The sequence below is a fragment of the Phyllobates terribilis genome, unplaced genomic scaffold, assembly GCF_046119375.1.
Source record: "Phyllobates terribilis strain yellow unplaced genomic scaffold, ASM4611937v1 Scaffold_5__5_contigs__length_657084704, whole genome shotgun sequence".
NCBI classification, from domain to species: Eukaryota; Metazoa; Chordata; class Amphibia; order Anura; family Dendrobatidae; genus Phyllobates; species Phyllobates terribilis.
Window position 1 is genome coordinate 6,806,130 of NW_027362765.1, and position 19,689 is coordinate 6,825,818.

At 47.6% G+C, this 19,689-nt stretch overlaps 1 protein-coding gene across 1 annotated transcript; it reads right to left on the reverse strand.

Annotated features, from left to right (window-relative positions):
* Positions 1 to 2,825: 2,825 nt before the first annotated feature.
* LOC141271730 (uncharacterized) lies at positions 2,826 to 15,250 on the reverse strand. The gene is made up of 7 exons (XM_073681825.1): positions 14,883 to 15,250; positions 9,104 to 9,262; positions 8,795 to 8,974; positions 8,597 to 8,720; positions 8,416 to 8,513; positions 8,128 to 8,218; positions 2,826 to 5,071 (listed from the first exon to the last, which is right to left on the reverse strand). Exons 2-7 carry the CDS (start codon positions 9,194 to 9,196, stop codon positions 3,882 to 3,884), a joined length of 1,776 nt encoding a protein of 591 aa, XP_073537926.1. The 5' UTR covers positions 9,197 to 9,262; positions 14,883 to 15,250; the 3' UTR covers positions 2,826 to 3,881.
* Between the last annotated feature and the right edge of the window lie 4,439 nt (positions 15,251 to 19,689).

Sequence of the window (19,689 nt, forward strand, 5' to 3'; positions counted from 1 at the left end):
TCCCACTGATCGTGCCCGTTGCCGCACCGCTACCGCTCCAGACTAGGCCCCAAGCAGGAGCCGCGACCACGCCCCCTGTGACGTCACGCGCCTCAACCCTGAGCGCGGCCAAGCAGGAGACGCCACCGGCCTGGTCGCAAGGCCGAGCGCCCCCGGGCGCCGCCGTCTTCACGGTGCCCTTTACCTTCAGGGTACCCCAAGCCTGGTCGCAAGGCCTAGTGATCCCGGGCGCCGCTGCCACCACCGCGCCCTCAACTTCCACTGTGCCGCACCTGGGTGAAGACTTGTTTGCCCAGCACACTTGCCCGGATGGGCAGCCCTTTGCGTAGCCACCGGAGTACTACCATCCCCGACTCCGGAAAGAAAGACCCCTGGATGAGCCCCTAATCCCGGTTCCGGCGCCCGTCAAGATGACCCCGCTCTCGTTAGAGGAGGCGCAGTTTGAGTGGGACCCCGCAGGAGGAGACCTCATCGGGTTCACTCAAGAGACCCGGGCGGCTGCAACTGAGCGTGCGGAGTGCTGCCGCCAGCAGTTGGAAGTCTTTGAGCGAGAACGGAGAGAGAGACGGGTCCGCGAGGAGCGGCTGCAAGTAAAGAGTGCAGAACAAAAGAGCCGGACCCGAAGGAACCCCCGTGCAGCCCACGGTCCCCGTGCCACCGGGACTGTAATCAAATTCCAACTGCAGCACGGTTGGGGCTTCATCAGAGATCATCCCACCCCCGGCGACGTCTTCGTGACCAGAAGAGATGTCGAGTCCCACCTACCGGAGGGACACAGAGGTCGTGACCTTTACCTGGGTGATGAGGTCACCTTCACCCGGCACCAATGTGCCAAAGGACCCTATGCCCTTCATGTACACCGACTGACAGAGAAAGAGCTGAGGTGTCAGGAGGAGCAAGAGGACCCGGACGGGTCTGAAGGGTACACGGAGGAAGGAGCTGGAGGACGTCGCCACTGATGTACAGTAGGAGCACTGTAAATAGTTACCCGTGAAGGTACAATAACTGTTACCATTATAGTCCCCGTTGGGACCAGTGAACTGTTCCAGTGTGTCCCATCTCCCCACAGGCTGAGGACTGTGAGCAGCCATCCCTTTTTCCCCACTGGCCGAGGACTGAGAGCGGCCATATCCCTTGTAAATAGTTGCGCTTTCTAAAGTGCCCCCTACCGGTTTTATAGGAAACTGTTTTTTTTTCTACCAGAGACTGTGGCACTTACCTGGTCACAATTTGCACAAGTGGCCAGAGGTCAAAAATGTTTTATATGAAAAGTTTTATTATGATGAAAGAGTTAATATTATTTTATGATGTGTCCGTAACATTTTAAAAGAGAAGTACCTCCCATAAAGGGATGATTGAAGGTTACTGTTTATATATTTTATATGTAGTGCACTTTAAAAAAGCTTGTATGTTTTATGTTTTTGCTCTTTTACAGCCCGAGGACGTGCTGTGATTTACCAGGGGGGAATGTAGCACCCTGAGGATTCGGCTGCTACAGGGGTATTACACCTCAAGCCAGAGGTGTGGTATTCCACTCCCGGGTAAGGATGGAGTGTGGGACTGAGCTCAGTAGGCTGCATGCACTACATACATCCCATTTCCGGGGGACAGAACTACGGTACTCCCACCAGTATATGTGCAGGTACGACAGCGTCTGTCCCTGGCTGGAGTGGGAGGGGGGTGGAACATCCCAGTAGTGTAGGGGCAGATAGGGGGAATAGTCTGGGTAAAGCTAGGAGCTCATTGGGTGCTAGTCACCTGGGCTCACACATAGAGGGAGTATATATGGTGGGCACCATCTTAGGACAGGGTCTGTTCAGCCTGGAGGAGTGGAGAGAGGAGTTCAGCCAGAGAGGGCTGAGGGGGAGCTGTGGCTCCGTCTGGGCCCAGCTCCAGAGCTAGGCCTGAAGCAGAGAGGAGAGAGGAGGAAGAGGAGAAACACGAAGAAAGGCCCAGAGACGCAAGCATAGAGGGAACCCTGAGATCCCACGAGTGAACTAAAACGGGTGAAGGGTTGGCAGAGAAGGGTACCGGATCCCAAACTGGTGGAGGTCAATCATCCTTAGCCAGGAACCGGAGGTCGTGGTCAAGCTTTGGCACGACCCCTTGCCACATCCACCAGGAAGGCACGCCACATAGGGTCAGGAAAGCCAGAGAGAGGTTTTGCCCCATAAGGCCCGAGGAAGCCGGACATAGGTGGGTCCCTGGTGAGGACGGCCAGTAGGAAGGAAGAGATGGGAGCTCTGGACCACGCTCTGGAATCGCCTGGGAGTTGGCCGAGTCCCTGACCTGGTGGACGCAGCACGGCTCGGGTGGTCCTACTGTGCACAAGGATCTGATAAAGAACTGTGAGTAAAGCTTTTGAAACTGCACTACCAGACTCCGTGTTTCGTCGTCGCACCTGCACCACCAGTACTGGGACATCCGCACCATCACCCCCATCATCAACTCTACAATAGCTGCCCTGAGGCAATACTCCTCCCGTGGGGAGTCATCCCATCTTCAGCTGCACAAACAACACCAGCCTCAGCGGTCTGCCCTGCAGCGGCGGTTTCATAACCGCAATCCACGGGTGGCGTAGTCGAACATTCTAACATCTACTGCTAAATACTGCCACTCAGTTTGACTCCCTGGGCACGGACCGGGTCACCGCCACGAGACTACTACCCCTATCTGATCCGGCTCCGGGTAAGCCCCCGTGCGCGCGATGCCGCACGACTCAGGCCCAGGGGCGCGTCAACATGATTTGGGAATGTTTAGCTTGTAAAAAAGAAGACTGAGAGGAGACTTAATAGCTGTCTACAAATATCTCAAGGGCTGTCACATTGTAGAAGGATCATCTTTATTCTCATTTGCACAAGGAAAGACTAGAAGCAATGGGATGAAACTGAATGGGAGGAGACACAGATTAGATATTAGAAAAAACTTTTTGACAGTTAGGGTGATCAATGAGTGGAACAGGCTGCCACAAGAGGTGGTGAGTTCTCCTTCAATGGACGTCTTCAAACAGAGGCTGAACAGACATCTGTCTGAGATGATTTAGAGTATCCGGCTTTGAGCAGGGGGTTGGACCAGATGACCCAGGAGGTCCCTTCCAATTCTACCATTCTATGAAATAAGTTATGTTGTTCCCCATATCAGAATAACCTGTGGCTGGGGGGTAAATGTCCCTGTGAAGCAAGCACTGCTCAATCTGTGGGCTTCGGTGAGAGTAGAGGGAGATTTGTGGAGCTGTTTTCTTGTGGGGCCTACATTAAGAGAGAAGTTGGCGCAGGACTTACAGGCTGGAGCTGTCTGACATCATGATGGTTAAGACTGCTTCTTTTTCCACGCTGAGGTGAACGCTGAGGTGAGGCAGTAATAGCTCCAGAGCAGGAAGATAAGACCTTCCATAAGAAACGCTGCATACCAGACATGCTGACAGAGGTGGAGGACCTCAGATTAACCTCTGATCTGGTCTTTCTTTCCCATATCGAAAGTCATGTTTGAGGGTGTAAATTGCTTATAATTCCCCCAAGAACACGGTCTGAAGAGAGTGCGTTCAGTGTGTGCATTCTCTTGGTGCTATGTCCAGGCCATGTCCTTCCTGTTGATGTACAATACATCTGAAGGTGGCGTTGATTGGCAGCAGGATTGTGTGATGTAACAGCCTTACGGAAACGCAAGTTGTGACACCAATGGAATGGCGCCAGAACAGTAAGTGCGTATGAGTGTTTTTATTTTAACAAGGCCAAACATGAGGAATTAGAAGGAGTTGTCCTAGTAGTGGACAACCCCTTTATGAAGATACAATTTTCGGTTAAAAATGTAAAAGGCTTCTCCCCTGTGTGATTTCTATGAAGTTTGTTAAGAGTTGATTTCCGTGTAAAACATTTCCCACATTAAGAACATGAAAATGGCTTCTCGTCTGTGTGAGTTCTCTGGTGCTTAACCAAATCTGATTTATCTTTAAAGCATTTCCCACATTCTGAACAGGAAAAAGGCTTCTCCCCTGTGTGAATTCTCTTGTGCTTAACCAAATCTGATTTCCAGCTAAAATATTTCCCACATTCTGAACAGAAAAAAGGCTTCTCCCCTGTGTGAGTTCTCCGGTGATTAACCAAATCTGATTTCTGGATAAAACATTTCCCACATTCTGAACAGGAAAAAGGCTTCTCCCCTGTGTGAGTTCTGTTGTGCTTAACCAAAACTGATTTCCGGCTAAAACATTTTCCACATTCTGAACAGGAAAAAGGCTTTTCCCCTGTGTGAGTTCTGTTGTGCTTAACCAAATATGTTTTCCGGCTAAAACATTTTCCACATTCTAAACAGGAAAAAGGCTTCTCCCATGTGTGAATTCTCTGGTGTATAACCAAATATGTTTTCCGGCTAAAACATTTTCCACATTCTGAACAGGAAAAGGGCTTCTCCCCTGTGTGAGTTCTCTTGTGCTTAACCAAACCTGATTCCTGGCTAAAACATTTTCCACATTCCGAACAGGAAAAAGGCTTCTCCCCTGTGTGAGTCCTCTGGTGATTAACCAAATCTGATTTCTGGCTAAAACATTTCCCACATTCTGAACAGCAAAAAGGCTTCTCCCCTGTGTGAGTTCTCTGATATTTGATTAAACTTGATTTGTCTGTAAAACATTTTCCACTTTCTGAACAAGAAAATGGCTTCTCCTCTGTGTGACTTCTCTGGTGATTAACCAGATTTGATTTCTGGTTAAAAAATTTCCCACACTTGAAACAAAAAAATCTATTCTCTGCTGTGTGAATGCTTTGATGTTTAAGAAAAGAAGTTTCAAGGGAAAAACTATTTCCATATTCTGAACATGAAAATGGCTTCTTTGTTTTAGAAGCAGTTTGTTTTTTAATGCTTATTTTGTGACTTTGATTTTCCTTATTAGTCGGTAATGAATCAGAAGACAGGACCTGTTTCAAAGGATCAGATGACAAATCTTTGCTGTGAAGGGATGATGGTAAATCTGGAGTAATGACATTCACTTCAATTGTATCTTGTGTGATCTCAAGATCATCTGTTTTAAAAACTGAAGATGTCAGCTGTCCCTCTGATCTCCTGGTGCAGTCATCTGTCAAGAATAAAACCAATTATTATTTATGAATAACATATCCTTAAAATTTATATTGTTGAATATTTCTAATTAAACTCTACGTAAAAATGTACTTTATGTAAAAGTATCATTATCTACCAAGAAAACATATCACAGAAAAAATCAGCCTTACCAACACCAAATCAGATAACAAATGCATTAGCATTTTAGTGTTGGTTGGGTGTACTGGGGTGTCTGTCCATGTGGGGTGCACTTATATAGCGCTGGGCAACCTTCCTGATGTAATAGTATGGGCATCATCACTATCCTAAGCCAGACACTGTGCATCAAACCTACCTGTGTGAGTGGCGTCCTATGCAAGCTTCTTCTGTGTGCATCTTTAATACTAGGCAACCACCCCCTGCATGAATTTGTAGGTTTGTGAGTGGTTGCTCCACCAGTATTTTGCACCTGTGTTGCCCCCCCCCCTTTATCATGGGGGTCTGCTGCATCCTGCTAGTGCATTTGTTATATGATTTGGTGTTGGTAAGGCTGTATCTTTTTCTGTGATTTTTTTTAATTTTGCCCTATGTTAGCCATCATTATTCACCAAGACAATAACAGTTCACAGTCTAATAGAAAACCTCATAGCATGAACCAGTGGAGCGTAGTGTTCAACTGTTAATTCTGCCTCCCAAATGTGGAATAAAAAGCCACCAAACAATGTTATGTAGGCAAAAATAATATTAATAAAAACTTCTACTCATCTCACAAAAAACAAGTCCCCACTCAGGTCCATCATCTGTCAATGGAAAACCAGAGGTTTCCACATTATTAGTGGCTCAAAGGCTTTTGAAAAGCAACATGGCTTCCATAAACCAATCCAGCAATATCCACTCTCCCAAAGTCAAATCTCCCCCTCACTTCTGAGCCTTGCAGTGTCCTCAAACCACATTTAGCCTCCATGTATTCGGCATTACTATAGTGAGAAGAACCCAATTAATTGATGGTGTGTGTCTCCTGGAGCACAATCTGGGCACAATGTGTTGGGTAATGAAATTATATATTTGTAATTTTCACTCTCCAACATCCACTGCGTGCTAATTTCCGGAAAGTGCCTGTGGAGTCAAAATAGTCACTACTCCTATAGATTATTTCACTGAGGGTTATAATTTCCAAAATGGTGTCACTTTATGGGGATTTCTACTGCTCTGGTTTTCTGCAATTTGGTCACATTAGGGCTTCTGCAAATGGTGGGTCCCATCTCCTCTGGGATCTGCTCCTGCGACGTCTGCTTCTCTCACCAGGAGCCACCTTATTCATCCTGCAGGCGGCGCTGGTGATGGAGGAGACGTCAGAACCAGAAGCTCTGGGCGGCGCAGGCTCTGTCCAGCCACTAAGATTAGGGTGCCTGGGACCAGTAGCACCATCCAGTCTGGCAGTATGGGTGTGTGTGCTGTCCAGCTGGAGTAATCTGCTCCTTGTTTCAGCCAACTGGAAAGCACCGCACCCTACTAAAGCTGGAAGCATATTGCCGGAAGCTGCCAGATCCAGCCTTGTTCTCCTCTGGTTCAGTCCTCTGTGCTCAGCTCCCGGCTTGAGTATTTGTTTCCTGTTGTGACCTCGGCCCGTTTACTGACTACTCTTGTGTGATTTTATATTTTCTTTGACCTCCTGGTTCTGACCTGGCTATCTGACTATTCTTCTTGCCAGCTCACACCACAGAACATTAGGTTACACTGTGGCCCAAGCTTAGGGGGGTCTCTGTCTAAGTCCAAATCCATGTAGAGGGGTTAAAGGATGATGAGCAAGGCAAACCCTGGGATCTGGAAAATGGAGTAGATAGTGCCAAGCCTGTTTGTGGTAGCAATCTTTTGAGCTGCCAGGTGACAACGAATAGTGTCCCCAATACATTGTGTCTGCACACTATCCCAGCAAAATCTGCATTCAAATAGCTAAATGGCGCTCCTGCCTTTCTTAACCTGCCATGTGCCCAGACAGTAGTGTATAACCGTATATAGGGTATTGTCAGATTCAAGAGAAGATGGAATATAATTTGTAAGGTCCATTTGTTTCCTATTATCCTTTGTGAAGAATTCCAAAGTTATCACCACATAAAGTGACACATGTCAGATTTGAAAAATGGGCTCAGATAGGAACACAAAACAGGCTGCAGGAAGGGGTTAAATCAGAGTATTTTGGGCACTAACTACCATAGTCAAAACTGTGAGTACAGACCATAACACATCTACTGAAATGATCAAACTCAACAGTCTTCATCAGTAAGTAGTGAGTAACTAGTGGTGAAACCTCTCTGGGGTAATTACAGTTTGGGGCTCGGTGGCTCTTGGCAATCTAAACTATCGTAAGGGACAATATTTTCTATCAGATGAATTTCAAGAAGAAATATTAGACGTTCAAAGGGAACTTTTTATAATACTGCAGAGATGAGGCATCTTAAATTTAGCTTAGAGATATATCATGGCACAGGTGTAATGTTTTTTTTTGCTTAGTTTATCACAATCCTGTTTGAAGTTAGTTGGTTTTAAAAGAAATTGGTAAGTCGGGATAAAGGGAAACTCTGTTGTTATTGTACAGAAATTCACACTTGGCCCTCACTGCACATTAAATGTTGTCGATCATAAAAGTGAAGTTTGGCCAGAAAGACTGGACCTGGTCTTGTAGGGACCATATGAGCACATTCAGCAGCACAGAAGGGAGAGAAGGTAGATTCATCCAATAAGATATCAGGGTTCTAGGAAGCCAACAGCATCATTACCCTCCGCTTTCTCTTACAGTCCCATCATAATATTTTTTTCAAGTGATTTTCTGGCTTTGTGGTTTACAGATCTGGGCAGGTAGCGTCTCCTAATCACAGGGGGTAGGTGGATCCTCCTGGTTGTAAGTTCTATGGAAAAGGGTTTCAATGCCCAAAATCATTTGAACAGTTTTGGGTGGAAGAGAATGTTGTGGTCTTTAGGCAAAATGGCGATCACACGATTGTGATAAGGCCGGACTACACCACCGATAAAGCAGCCACAGCCGGTGACTGAGAAGAATCTGTGACTTCTCTGCATTTAGTGGTTACTACTCACCTGGGTAGTCATATGTAGGAATCTCCTCTTTACACCGCTCATAACCCCTTACATATGCCTCTATAGTATTAATATGGGTGAGATCTTCACCCTGAAACAAATATTGTAAAAGTCACAAACAGATGAGAAGTCACATCTATGATCAGCTCTAATCCTGCCATCTCCACTGTTCTCATTACACAAGTAGAAAACATATAAAACTGGTGGATAAAACAAGACTGAACACAAGACCTTCACAGCCGTCTACACATCATAGGGGAGATCTCATGACACCTTCTCTCCATCTACCTGATGATCCTGAGGAACATTGGGATCTTCTTGTTTACAGTCCTGTGGAAGAAGAGGACGGGGACATCTCTCTGGTGTTGTCCTGTTACTGGATAGATCTGGAAGAAACACATACAGGGACTGAATTTATTCTTTACATACAGATAATTATGGGCCGTGTGTATTTAGTCCTGTCTATTACCTGGTGATGTGAGGGGATGGGGAACCTCCATCATGACGTCTTTGTACAAATCTTTGTGTCCTTCTAAATACTCCCACTCCTCCATGGAGAAATAGACAGCGACATCCTGACATCTTATAGGAACCTGACACACACAATGATACCGTCATCCCCCCGATCCTTTCATAGCGTTACAGTATAATGTCCCAGCAGTGTCACCTCTCCAGTCAGCAGCTCAATCATCTTGTAGGTGAGTTCTAGGATCTTCTGGTCATTGATGTCCTCATGTATGAAGGGGTGAGATGGAGGTCCTGTGATTGAGCTCAGGGGTCTTTCCCATCCCTCAGACACATGGACCTGACAGCGCTCACTAGAGGTCTTCTTCACTACTATGTAATCCTGGTTATGGAAAGACATATAAATAAATCTCACTACAGACATTTCCAGAGTCCTCACCTCTCCAGTTCTGTTCATCTGTTATTCCCATAGATAAGAATGACGTAATGTGACGTCATTGGAATCTCTCACCTCTCCAGTAAGACGGAAGAGGATCTCTAGGGTGAGGTGTAATATCCTCTCCGCCATCTTGTCTCTATCCATATCTGTCTTTGATGGGTCCATAAGGAAAATTCTCTTAAATAGAAGATCTTCACTGAGAGGATCTGATATTGTGTAATAATACAATTACTGGAGATAATAAGGGGAAACATATGAGGAGATATATTATTTTACAGTATTTAGTTTCCTGCTTTACATCTAGTAATAAAACCTATATATTTTAGGCCACATACAACAAGCAGTTTCTTCCTTGGAGTCTGTAGCTGAACAAATTTCTCATAGACTCATCTTCCATAAAGCTAATTCTCATCTCATTTACCGACACTGGAATCGGCATTAGCAATACTGCAGGAGATATTCATTACACGTGACATGAGAAATAACTACTTCATGAGGAGGACGACGACGACATCTTCAACTACGATTCTACAAACATATTTAGCCAGAGTTCTTCACTGACTACATCTCCTCCGGCCGTCTATATGAATGTTTCCCATCTTCCCCGGATTGTAATCTTCTATCACGTTAGATCTCATGTCTGATTCACACACAGAAGTTTGAGGCTTTGATACATGGTAAAGTTTTTAATATTAAACAGAGTAGGACTATCCTGAATGGGTTCATTTTACCATGGTGGGATAGCTTTCATGCTATTTTTGATCAAAAACAGAGTTACTAAGAACCCTATTTTATTTAAATGCACTTTTCCTTTTTATTTATTTATTTACAGCAGGGTTTATGATCATTTTTCTTCTTATAGGTTTTTTTCTGATTTATTGCCATAGTAAACATGCATTTATGTGCTGCATGGATACCAACTTAAACCAAGCTCAAATTCTGTGTTTTTTCACGGGCACCATAGTGGCCCTGTGGGCTGCTGCTATGGATGATACACCCCTAACTATCCAACTATCATATGGTAAAAATCTCATAGGTCCTGTATTTATTAGTATCTGCACGAAGAATGAGGCTAAGTGAGTATTTATTAAAGGGAATCCACTCCCCACGAACAGCAAGCATCAGAATCTTCACTGAATAAAAAGCCATTTCTCAGCAAACAGACCTCTAATATGAGGCATACAGGTATGTATAGACTCACATTTCTATCACCTGTATGCCAATATTAGAGGTCAGATAAGTCCCAGGGGGTGACAGATTCCCTTTCATCAGCCGTGGGGTAATCATAAAACCAGATATGTATCAAGGTATTCTAAGGTGGTTAATGGTTGCATAGTCAATGGGAGGCATGTGTCACAGAGATGGCTGGTCTCTGTGATGTAACCCGGAGTGTTTCTCTAGGGCAGATAAGCACTAAGAGGATCGGTTGGTGCACCTGGGAGCCGGGTTACGGGTAGCTAGGAGAGAATGGGTGGGTCCAGCTACCCACATACCTCATCTCTGGGTGTGGTTAACAGCCTATAAAATGGAGGCTGTTGTTTGGCACATGGTCTGTGTGTTTGGAGGGAGAAGGCCTCCTGTGTATGTTTGTCTTCAGACCAAGCCAGGACACTGGACGCTACCCCAGCTTGTGTGCCACACAGGCCTGGCTGAGCAGAGACCTGCTAAGGACAATTACTTTGTTTGCCTGATCTAAAGGCTATTTTCTTTTCTGTTTGGCTTCTGGGTTTATGAAGAAATAAACCCACATGAACTTTTAAAGGAACATGCCTCCTGTTTTCCTCCGGTCACACCCAAGTGAGTAAAACCTCCACAATTAGTGTTAGACTTGCGGGCAGCGTTCCCAGCAGAGACGTATGAGTGCTACAGGATGGACTGCATGCCCTGGGTGAAGTCTGTCGCAAGCCAGCAAGCATCGCCAGACGAAATGGAGGACCTTCTTAAACACCTGGTCCAGTCGCAGCAGCATCAACAGGAGACCAACAGGCTGTAGTTACAGCAGATACAGCAGCACTAGCAGAAACAACATCAGCAGATGCAGCTTCTGGCAACCGCCATCCAGGACAGGATGAGAGCTCCAACCCCAGGTCCGACTGATGACTCCCATGTCCGGAAGGCAGCATGACGAGCTTTGCAGAAAATGACCCTGGGGGTTGAGACTTTCCTGATGGTGTTTCAAAGGGTCACCGAGAGGGAGAAATTTCCACAAGAGCAGTGGGCAGAGGTACTGTCGCCATACTTGACTTGGAGAGCCCCAGAAGTACGCGTAGTAGGCGTACTATGATTTAGCTTTGCAGGACGTCCTATTTAGCTTTGCATAGTACGCCCTATTTAGCTTTGCATAGTACGCCCAAAAGGCATACTATGATTTAGCTTTGCAGGATGCAAAAGAGTATGGCAAGCTAAAAACTGAGATTCTCGCACGCTTGGGGTTGACAATGACTATCAGGGCACAGCGGGTTCGTATCAATGGAACAAACCACCTCCGTCCCAAAGGTTTGACCTGCTGCACCTGGTCCAGAAGTGGCTGAGCCAGAGTCCTCAATGTCTGCGCAGATGGTAGAGTGGGTGGTGATGGACCGGTTTGTGCACTCCCTGCCGAGGCCCATACAGCCTTGGGTTGCCCAGGGTGATCCCCGGTATGCAGATGAACTGGTCGGACTGATCGAGAGATACCAGGGGGTTGAAGGTTCCTTGGGAAGGAAGCCCACTACATGCTGGAGTTCCCAACAGGGGGTGGAGGCCCAAAAGGTGGTGGGACTTCCAAGGTCCAAATGGACGAGGGAGGTGGTGCCCAAGGTCCATACAGGTGATGTTGTTTGCTGGCGGTGCCACGGCCCAGGCCATATAGCTGCCTGTTGTCCCCTGACCCTTGAGCCAATGGACTGCAGCATAGGACAACGTTGTTTATATTATGCTTATCCGGCCTGCAGTGTGAACTGTCCACCCAGCGAGGGGCCACAAGCATGTCACATGAAGGTGAACAGATGGGAAGTAAAGGCACTGCTAGACTCCGGGAGCCTGGTGACCCTTATGAGGGCCACCCTTCCTCTCCAAATTATCCCGGGGAAAAAAGTCGGCGTTCAGTGCATTCATGGTGATGCTAAAGACTACCCTACGGGCAAGAGTGGACATTGAAATGGCCCACGGTACAGAGTCCCACGAGGTCGGCGTCGTTCAGGACTTGTTGCACCCTATTATTATAGGCTGGGACTTTTGCTTGTTTTGGGATCTGTGGGGGAAGGGTTCTGAGTTCGCTGGCTCAGATAAGAAAAAAATTAACCCTAATGAGGTATCACCACACCCAGAGTCAGACAGGTTTCCCTTTTGTGTCCTTGTGGGGGATGAGGAGGTAGTGCCCCCTGAGTCTGCAATTCCAGAGTTAGGGGTGACCAGCGAGAATTTTGGGTCTGCCCAATATAGGGACCTAACTCTGAAGGGAACCTTTAATAATGTCACTATTATAAATGGGGTTGCACAGGAGTCAGGGGCTGACACAAGGTTTCCCCATTTTATGATGAGTAAGGAGTTGTGGTACCAGGTCAAGAAAGTGAGGGAGGAGAGTGTGGAGCAGTTAGTGCCGGGCCCCTTTAGACGGAAGGTGTTGGACATGGCCCATTCACATGTCTTGGGGGGACATCTGGGAGTGGATAAAACGCAAGAACGGATCGTGCAAAGGTTCTATAGGTGAACATTGGACATAATTTCAAAAAACATCACAGTAAAAGATAATACCTTACCAACACCAGGTCAGATTGCCAATGCACTGCAGGATGCAGCAAGCCTGCATCATAAAGGCAGGGCCAGCACATGTGCAAAATACTGAAGCAGACAGCCACTCACTAACCTACCAAATTCATGGAGGGGGTGACTGTGTAGTATTATACATGCACACCGATGGAGTCAGCATAAGGCGGGCGCCAGTCACACAGATATGTGTGATGCATAGTGCAAAAAAATGTGCAAAAAAGATGAAAAATAGTGTATAAGATAAATACACAACATGATAAATACCCCACCAGGCCTCTTTAGTGTTGGCTGGATGAATTGGGGCATATGTCTTGTGTGCTTGCATGTATATAGTGCTTGGCAGCCCGTATGATCTAAGGCTATGTGCCCACGATGCAGAAATGCTCAGGATTTTTTCCTGAGCGTTTCTGCATCTCCCTGGCAGAAAAAATGCATGCGGATTGTACATGCGTTTTCCTGCCGGGGACATGTGGAAGTGAAGCGTTCTTCACTTGCGTTTCCGCATGCGGGTTGACAAGCGCTTTCCAAGCGATTTTAGCATCACTTGGAAAGTGCTTGTCAACTTGGTCACACTATATAAATCCATGCAACCAGCATGGATTTATATAGTGTGACCTGAGAGAATGTAAAAAAATAAATCTATACATACCCTCCGATGGCCTGCGCTGTCTTGCTTCGCTCGGTTCCGGCTGCCGGCAGTGGTAGACTGAAGGACCTGCCGACGTCAGCGTCGCGTCACCCGTCACAGGACTCTGACGTCAGAGCAGGTCCTTCATTCCATCGCTAAGTGCCGGGAAGCAAGGAGGAGCGCACCGCCAGAAGGTAAGTATATATTTATTTTTAATTTTATTCTTTTTTTACAGCTTTTTTAATGGTACCTGGGTGTGGAGGAGAGTCTCCTGTCCTCCACACCTGGGTACCATCTACACATTAGAACGCGCCAATTACGCAAGTACAGATGCAGTCTTTCTGAATTGGCGCGTTCTAATGCAAGTCAATGGCGGTGAAAACGCAGCGCTTCCGCAAAATAATTGGTAGTGCTGCGTTTTTTCCCGCAATGATAATCCGCACCGGAAATTTCCGCAGCACGTGCCCGTTTTTAATGCGTTTCCGCAGCAGCAAAAACGCTGCGGAAACGCATTGTGGGCACACAGCCTAATAGTATGGGCGTCATCAATAGGCTGCAAGCCAGACAATGTGCATCACACATATCTGTGTGACTGGCGCCCTATGCAGACTACACAGCCACTCCCTCCATGAAATGGTAGGTTAGTGAGTGACTGTCTGCATCAGTATTTTGCACATGTGCTGGCCCCGCCTTTATCATTGAGGCTTGCTGCATCCTGCAGTGCATTGGTAATCTGACCTGGTGTTGGTAAGGCATTATCTTTTAGGCTATGTGCCCACGATGCAGAAATGCTCTGGATTTTTTTCCTGAGCGTTTCTGCATCTCCCTGGCAGAAAAAACGCATGCGGATTGTACAGAAGTGAAGCGTTCTTCACATGCATTTCCGCATGCGGATTGTCAAGCGCTTTCCAAGCAATTTTAGCATCACTTGAAAAGTGCTTGACAACTTTGTCACACTATATAAATCCATGCAACCGGATGGCTTCTGATGGCCCCCGGTGTCTTTATCCGATGCGTCCTGGCTTGCCGGCAGCTCGCGGTAGACTAAAGGACCTGCCAACGTCAGCGGTTGCGTGACCCGTTACATGACTAATTGACGTCATGGCTAGTGTTAAGCGATACCTTCCGATATCGGGAAATATCGGATCGGACCGATACCCAAAAAGTATCGGATATCGCCGATTCCGATACCGGAAACCAATGCAAGTCAATGGGACAGAAATATCGGAATAAAAATAAACCCTTTCTTTCCTTGTAGGTTAATTCTACATGAAGGAAAACAACTAAGAATAATGTAGAATGTATTGGGGGAGGTGGGGGAGACAACAAAGGCATAGAGGTTTAGCCCAATCAAATGAAATAGCAGGAATTAATATTTTTTTTATGACGTTCTGAGTTACGGAAATATTGACTATGTTAAGTTTTTTTATATTTTGTCAGATATTTATGTTTCACTACTTCCATGCTCTTCACCTTTTTTACTTCTCCCACACTTTCTCCTTCATCATCCTCAGCATCAGCATCTTTTTCATCAACTTCTTCTTCACCTTCTTCATCTTCTTCTTCTTCATCTTCTTCGTATTATTCTTTTTTTTTACATTCTTCATATTCTACTTCTTCATCTTCTTCATATTCTTCTACTTCATCATATTCTTATTTGTGAAAGGCATTCCTGTAGTTGTTATCTATAAAAGTTTGAACATTACACCTTTCGTTCTGCCCGTCACAAAAGATTTACAACAGGATTTGTCCGCGTTCAGTTTGGCCTGCAGCAGCAGGTCTTTTCCAGGGGCACCACGAGGAGGAACGGACTCACCCCCATACACTGCTCAGTCATCTTCTGCTTATAATTTAGATATTATCTTTTGCTCTGATTTTTAGTCTTATGCTTAATGTTCTTCCGCTTTTTGTTCTTCACCTTCTTGTACTTCTGCTTCTTGGTTTTCTGTCTCTTGTTCTTCTGTATCTTGGTGGTTGTCTTCTTCTTCTTTGTCCTCTTGGTCAACTTCTTCAGGGTCATCTTCTTGGTCTTCTTTGGGGTGGTCTTCAGGGTCGTCGTCTTCAGGGTCGTCGTCTTCGGGGTCCTAATCTTCGGGGTCCTAATCTTCGGGGTCCTAATCTTCGGGGTCCTAATCTTCGGGGTCCTCGTCTTCTTCGGGGTGGTCTTCAGGGTCCTCGTGTTCAGGGTCGTCGTCTTCGGGGTCCTCGTCTTCTTCGGGGTGGTCTTCAGGGTCCTCGTGTTCAGGGTCGTCATCTTCGGGGTCATCGTCTTCTTCGGGGTGGTCTTCAGGGTCCTCGTCTTCGGGGTCCTCATCTTCGGGGTCCTCATCTTCGGGGTCCTCATCTTCTTCGGGGTGGTCTTCAGGGTCCTCGTCAGAGAGATCCAGAGTGATTACCAAGAACCATTTCAAAAAGCTTGAACTTGGAAATGTAGCAGAAGGTACAAGAAGGCTGAGGAACTGCCGAGAACCAGCTGACGGTACTGGAACCCGGATGGGTAGCAGAAGGTACAAGAGCAAATGGAATTACCGAGGACCAGCTGACGGTACTGGAACCCGGATGGGTAGCAGAAGGTACAAGAGCAAATGGAACTACTGAGGACCAGCTGACGGTACTGGAACTCGGTTACTATGCAGGAGGTACCTGTGCCAGAAAGCACTACCAAGGACCACCAGACGTTGGTGGAACTTGGATACCGAGAAGGAGGCACCTAAGCCAAAGGCACTGCCGAGAACCAGCTGACGGTACTGGAACCCGGATGGGTAGCAGAAGGTACCCATGTAAAAAAAAGTTGCAAGGCCGCAAGCCGGCCGCAGCTACCAAAACCCACACTCCTACAGGGGGTGCTTGTCTTATTGGCACTATGGAACCAGCCTTCATTGCCAGATCCTGCAGCCCACATAGGAGTCACCTAAACTGCAGGCACCATAGAGTCGGCTAACCCAAAAGCAACACGACAGGACAACGCATTGGAGGCAAAGTGACGTTGACACTACCCGGAAACAGCTGGCGTGCTGGAACCAGGCTGGGCAGGAGGGAGTACCCGTGCCAAAGACACTGCCGAGAACCAGCTGACGGTACTGGAACCCGGATGGGTAGCAGAAGGTACAAGAGCCAATGGAACTACCGAGGACCAGATGACGGTGCTGGAACTCGGTTACTAAGCAGGAGGTACCTGTGCCAGAAAGCACTACCAAGGACCAGCAGACATTGGTGGAACTTGGATACCGAGAAGGAGGCACCTAAGCCAAAGGCACTGCCGAGAACCAGCTGACTGTACTGGAACCCGGATGGGTAGCATAAGGTACCCATGTAAAAAAAAGTTGCAAGGCCGCGATCCGGCCGCAGTTACCGAAACCCACAGTCCTACAGGGGGTGCTTGTCTTATTGGCACTATGGAACCAGCCTTCATTGCCAGATCTCGCAGCCCACATAGGAGTCACCTAAACTACAGGCACCATAGAGTCGGCTAACCCGACCGCAACACGACAGGACAACGCATTGGAGGCAAAGTGACGTTGACACTACCCGGAAACAGCTGGCGTGCTGGAACCAGGCTGGGCAGGAGGGAGTACCCGTGTCAAAGACACTGCCGAGAACCAGCTGACGGTACTGGAACCCGGATGGGTAGCAGAAGGTACAAGAGCCAATGGAACTACCGAGGACCAGCTGACGGTACTGGAACTTGGTTACTAAGCAGGAGGTACCTGTGCCAGAAAGCACTACCAAGGACCAGCAGACGTTGGTGGAACTTGGATACCGAGAAGGAGGCACCTAAGCCAAAGGCACTGCCGAGAACCAGCTGACGGTACTGGAACCCGGATGGGTAGCAGAAGGTACCCATGTAAAAAAAAGTTGCAAGGCCGCGAGCCGGCCGCAGTTACCGAAACCCACAGTCCTACAGGGGATGCTTGTCTTATTGGCACTATGGAACCAGCCTTCATTGCCAGATCCCACAGCCCACATAGGAGTCACCTAAACTGCAGGCACCATAGAGTCAGCTAACCTGACCGCAACATGACAGGACAACGCATTGGAGGCAAAGTGACGTTGACACTACCCGGAAACAGCTGACGTGCTGGAACTAGGCTGGGCAGGAGGGAGTACCCGTGCCAAAGACACTGCTGGGAAACAGCTGGCGGTGCTGGAACCCAGGGTAAATACTAAAAACAGAGTGGAGCCAGAGGCGTAATTGGAGCAACTTTAAAATCTGTAGTAGTGTGAATGTGGACAGAGCAGGAGAATTTGCCGGACACACAGCTGGGGATCAGCTGACGTTACTGAACCCCAATAACACTGGAGCAAGCGTTGACTGTGCAGACGGCACTTCAGAGCAGCAACTAGCGGTATTGGAGCCCAGGGTAAATATTATAAACAGAGGAGCCGGAGGTGTAATTGGAGCAAGTTTTAAATCAATAGTACAGTGGATGTGGACAAAGCAGGAGAATTTGCCGGACACACAGCTGGGGATCAGCTGACGTTACTGAACCCCAATAACACTGGAGCAAGCGTTGACTGTGCAGACGGCACTTCTGAGCAGCAACTAGCGGTATTGGAGCCCAGGGTAAATATTATAAACAGAGGAGCCGGAGGTGTAATTGGAGCAAGTTTTAAATCAATAGTACAGTGGATGTGGACAAAGCAGGAGAATTTGCCGGACACACAGCTGGGGATCAGCTGACGTTACTGAACCCCATTAACACTGGAGCAAGCGTTGACTGTGCAGACGGCACTTCTGAGCAGCAACTAGCGGTATTGGAGCCCAGGGTAAATACTAAAAACAGAGGAGTCAGAGGTGTAATTGGAGCAAGTTTTAAATCAGTGGACTGAACCCCAATAACACGGCAGCAAGTGTTGACTGTGCAGACAGCACTTCTGAGCGCCAACTGGCGGTGTTGGAGCTCAGGGATTACAGTTCAGGTGGTAGAAACATGAACACAACAGGAGACCTGGATACTGTTGCCAACCAATTATTTATTCTGGAAGAGGACTGGCAAATTCATGCGAGATCCAGGCCTTGTTCATTTTGAGAAAAGTAAGCCGGTCAACGTTATCGGAGGATAGTCGCATGCGACGGTCTGTTAGTACACCACCTGCGGCACTAAAGACGCGTTCCGATAATACACTAGCAGCAGGGCAAGCTAGCACCTCCAATCATACTGGCTAAGCTCTGGCCATGAATCCAGCTTACAGACCCAAAACTTGAAGGGAGAAGAGCCGTCTGGGAGTACACTGAGAGGGCAAGACATGTAGTCTGTCACCATCTGACGGAAACGTTGCCTCCTGCTGAGTGGAGCCGTCTGTGATGGTGTAGACATTTGTGGCGGCGGGGACACAAAACTTAGCCACACTTCGGCCATACTGGTCTTGCCTTGTGCTGAGGCGCTGCTTCTGCTCCCTCTTTGTGCAGAGCTTCCTCCACTGCCTCGACGCACTGAGCTGCTTTGTAAAGCACTAGCAGCACTGCTCTCGGTTGGAATGGAGAACATGATGGAATGCACCAGTGCGTCTTGGTATTCCCGCATTTTACGCTCCCGGTTCAACGGTGTTATGTGGCAAATGTCCTTCATAGAGGCCCACTCAGTGGTGGTGAAGTGTGAACGGCGCGCACTGCGACTTGTTTGCGCCTGCTGCAGCTGGTACTCCATTACTGCTGCCTGCTGCTCACACAACCTCTCCAACATATGTAACGTTGAATTCCACCTGGTGGGTAGGTCATATATGATGCGATGTTCCGTAAGGCGTAATCAGCGCTGCAGAGCTGCAATGCGCGATCTTGCGTTGCTGGAACGCCGCAAGTGAGCGCACTCTATGCGGACCTTGTGAAGCAGTGCATCAAGATCCGGATAGTCCCTCAAAAAACTCTGCACGACCAAGTTGAGCACATGTGCCAGACATGGGATGTGAGTGAGGTTGCCTAGGCCCAGAGCTGCCACCAGATTTCGGCCATTGTCACACACTACCATGCCTGGCTGGAGATTCGCTGGCACAAACCACACGTCGCTCTGCTGCTTGATGGCATTCCAGAGCTCCTGCGCTGTGTGGCTTCGATTCCCCAAAGAAATTAATTTTAATACGGCCTGTTGACGTTTGGCCACGGCTGTGCTCATATCGGTCATCATAACAGGTAACCCGTTCACGGGTCGATGTGGAGGTAGACCGTGACGGCTCCAGCAGCGCTGATTCAGAGGAACTGGAGTATGAGGAGGAGTCAATGTGTACAGACTGGATTCCTGCAATCCTTGGAGTTGGCAGAACACGTACAGCGCCACTCTCAAGA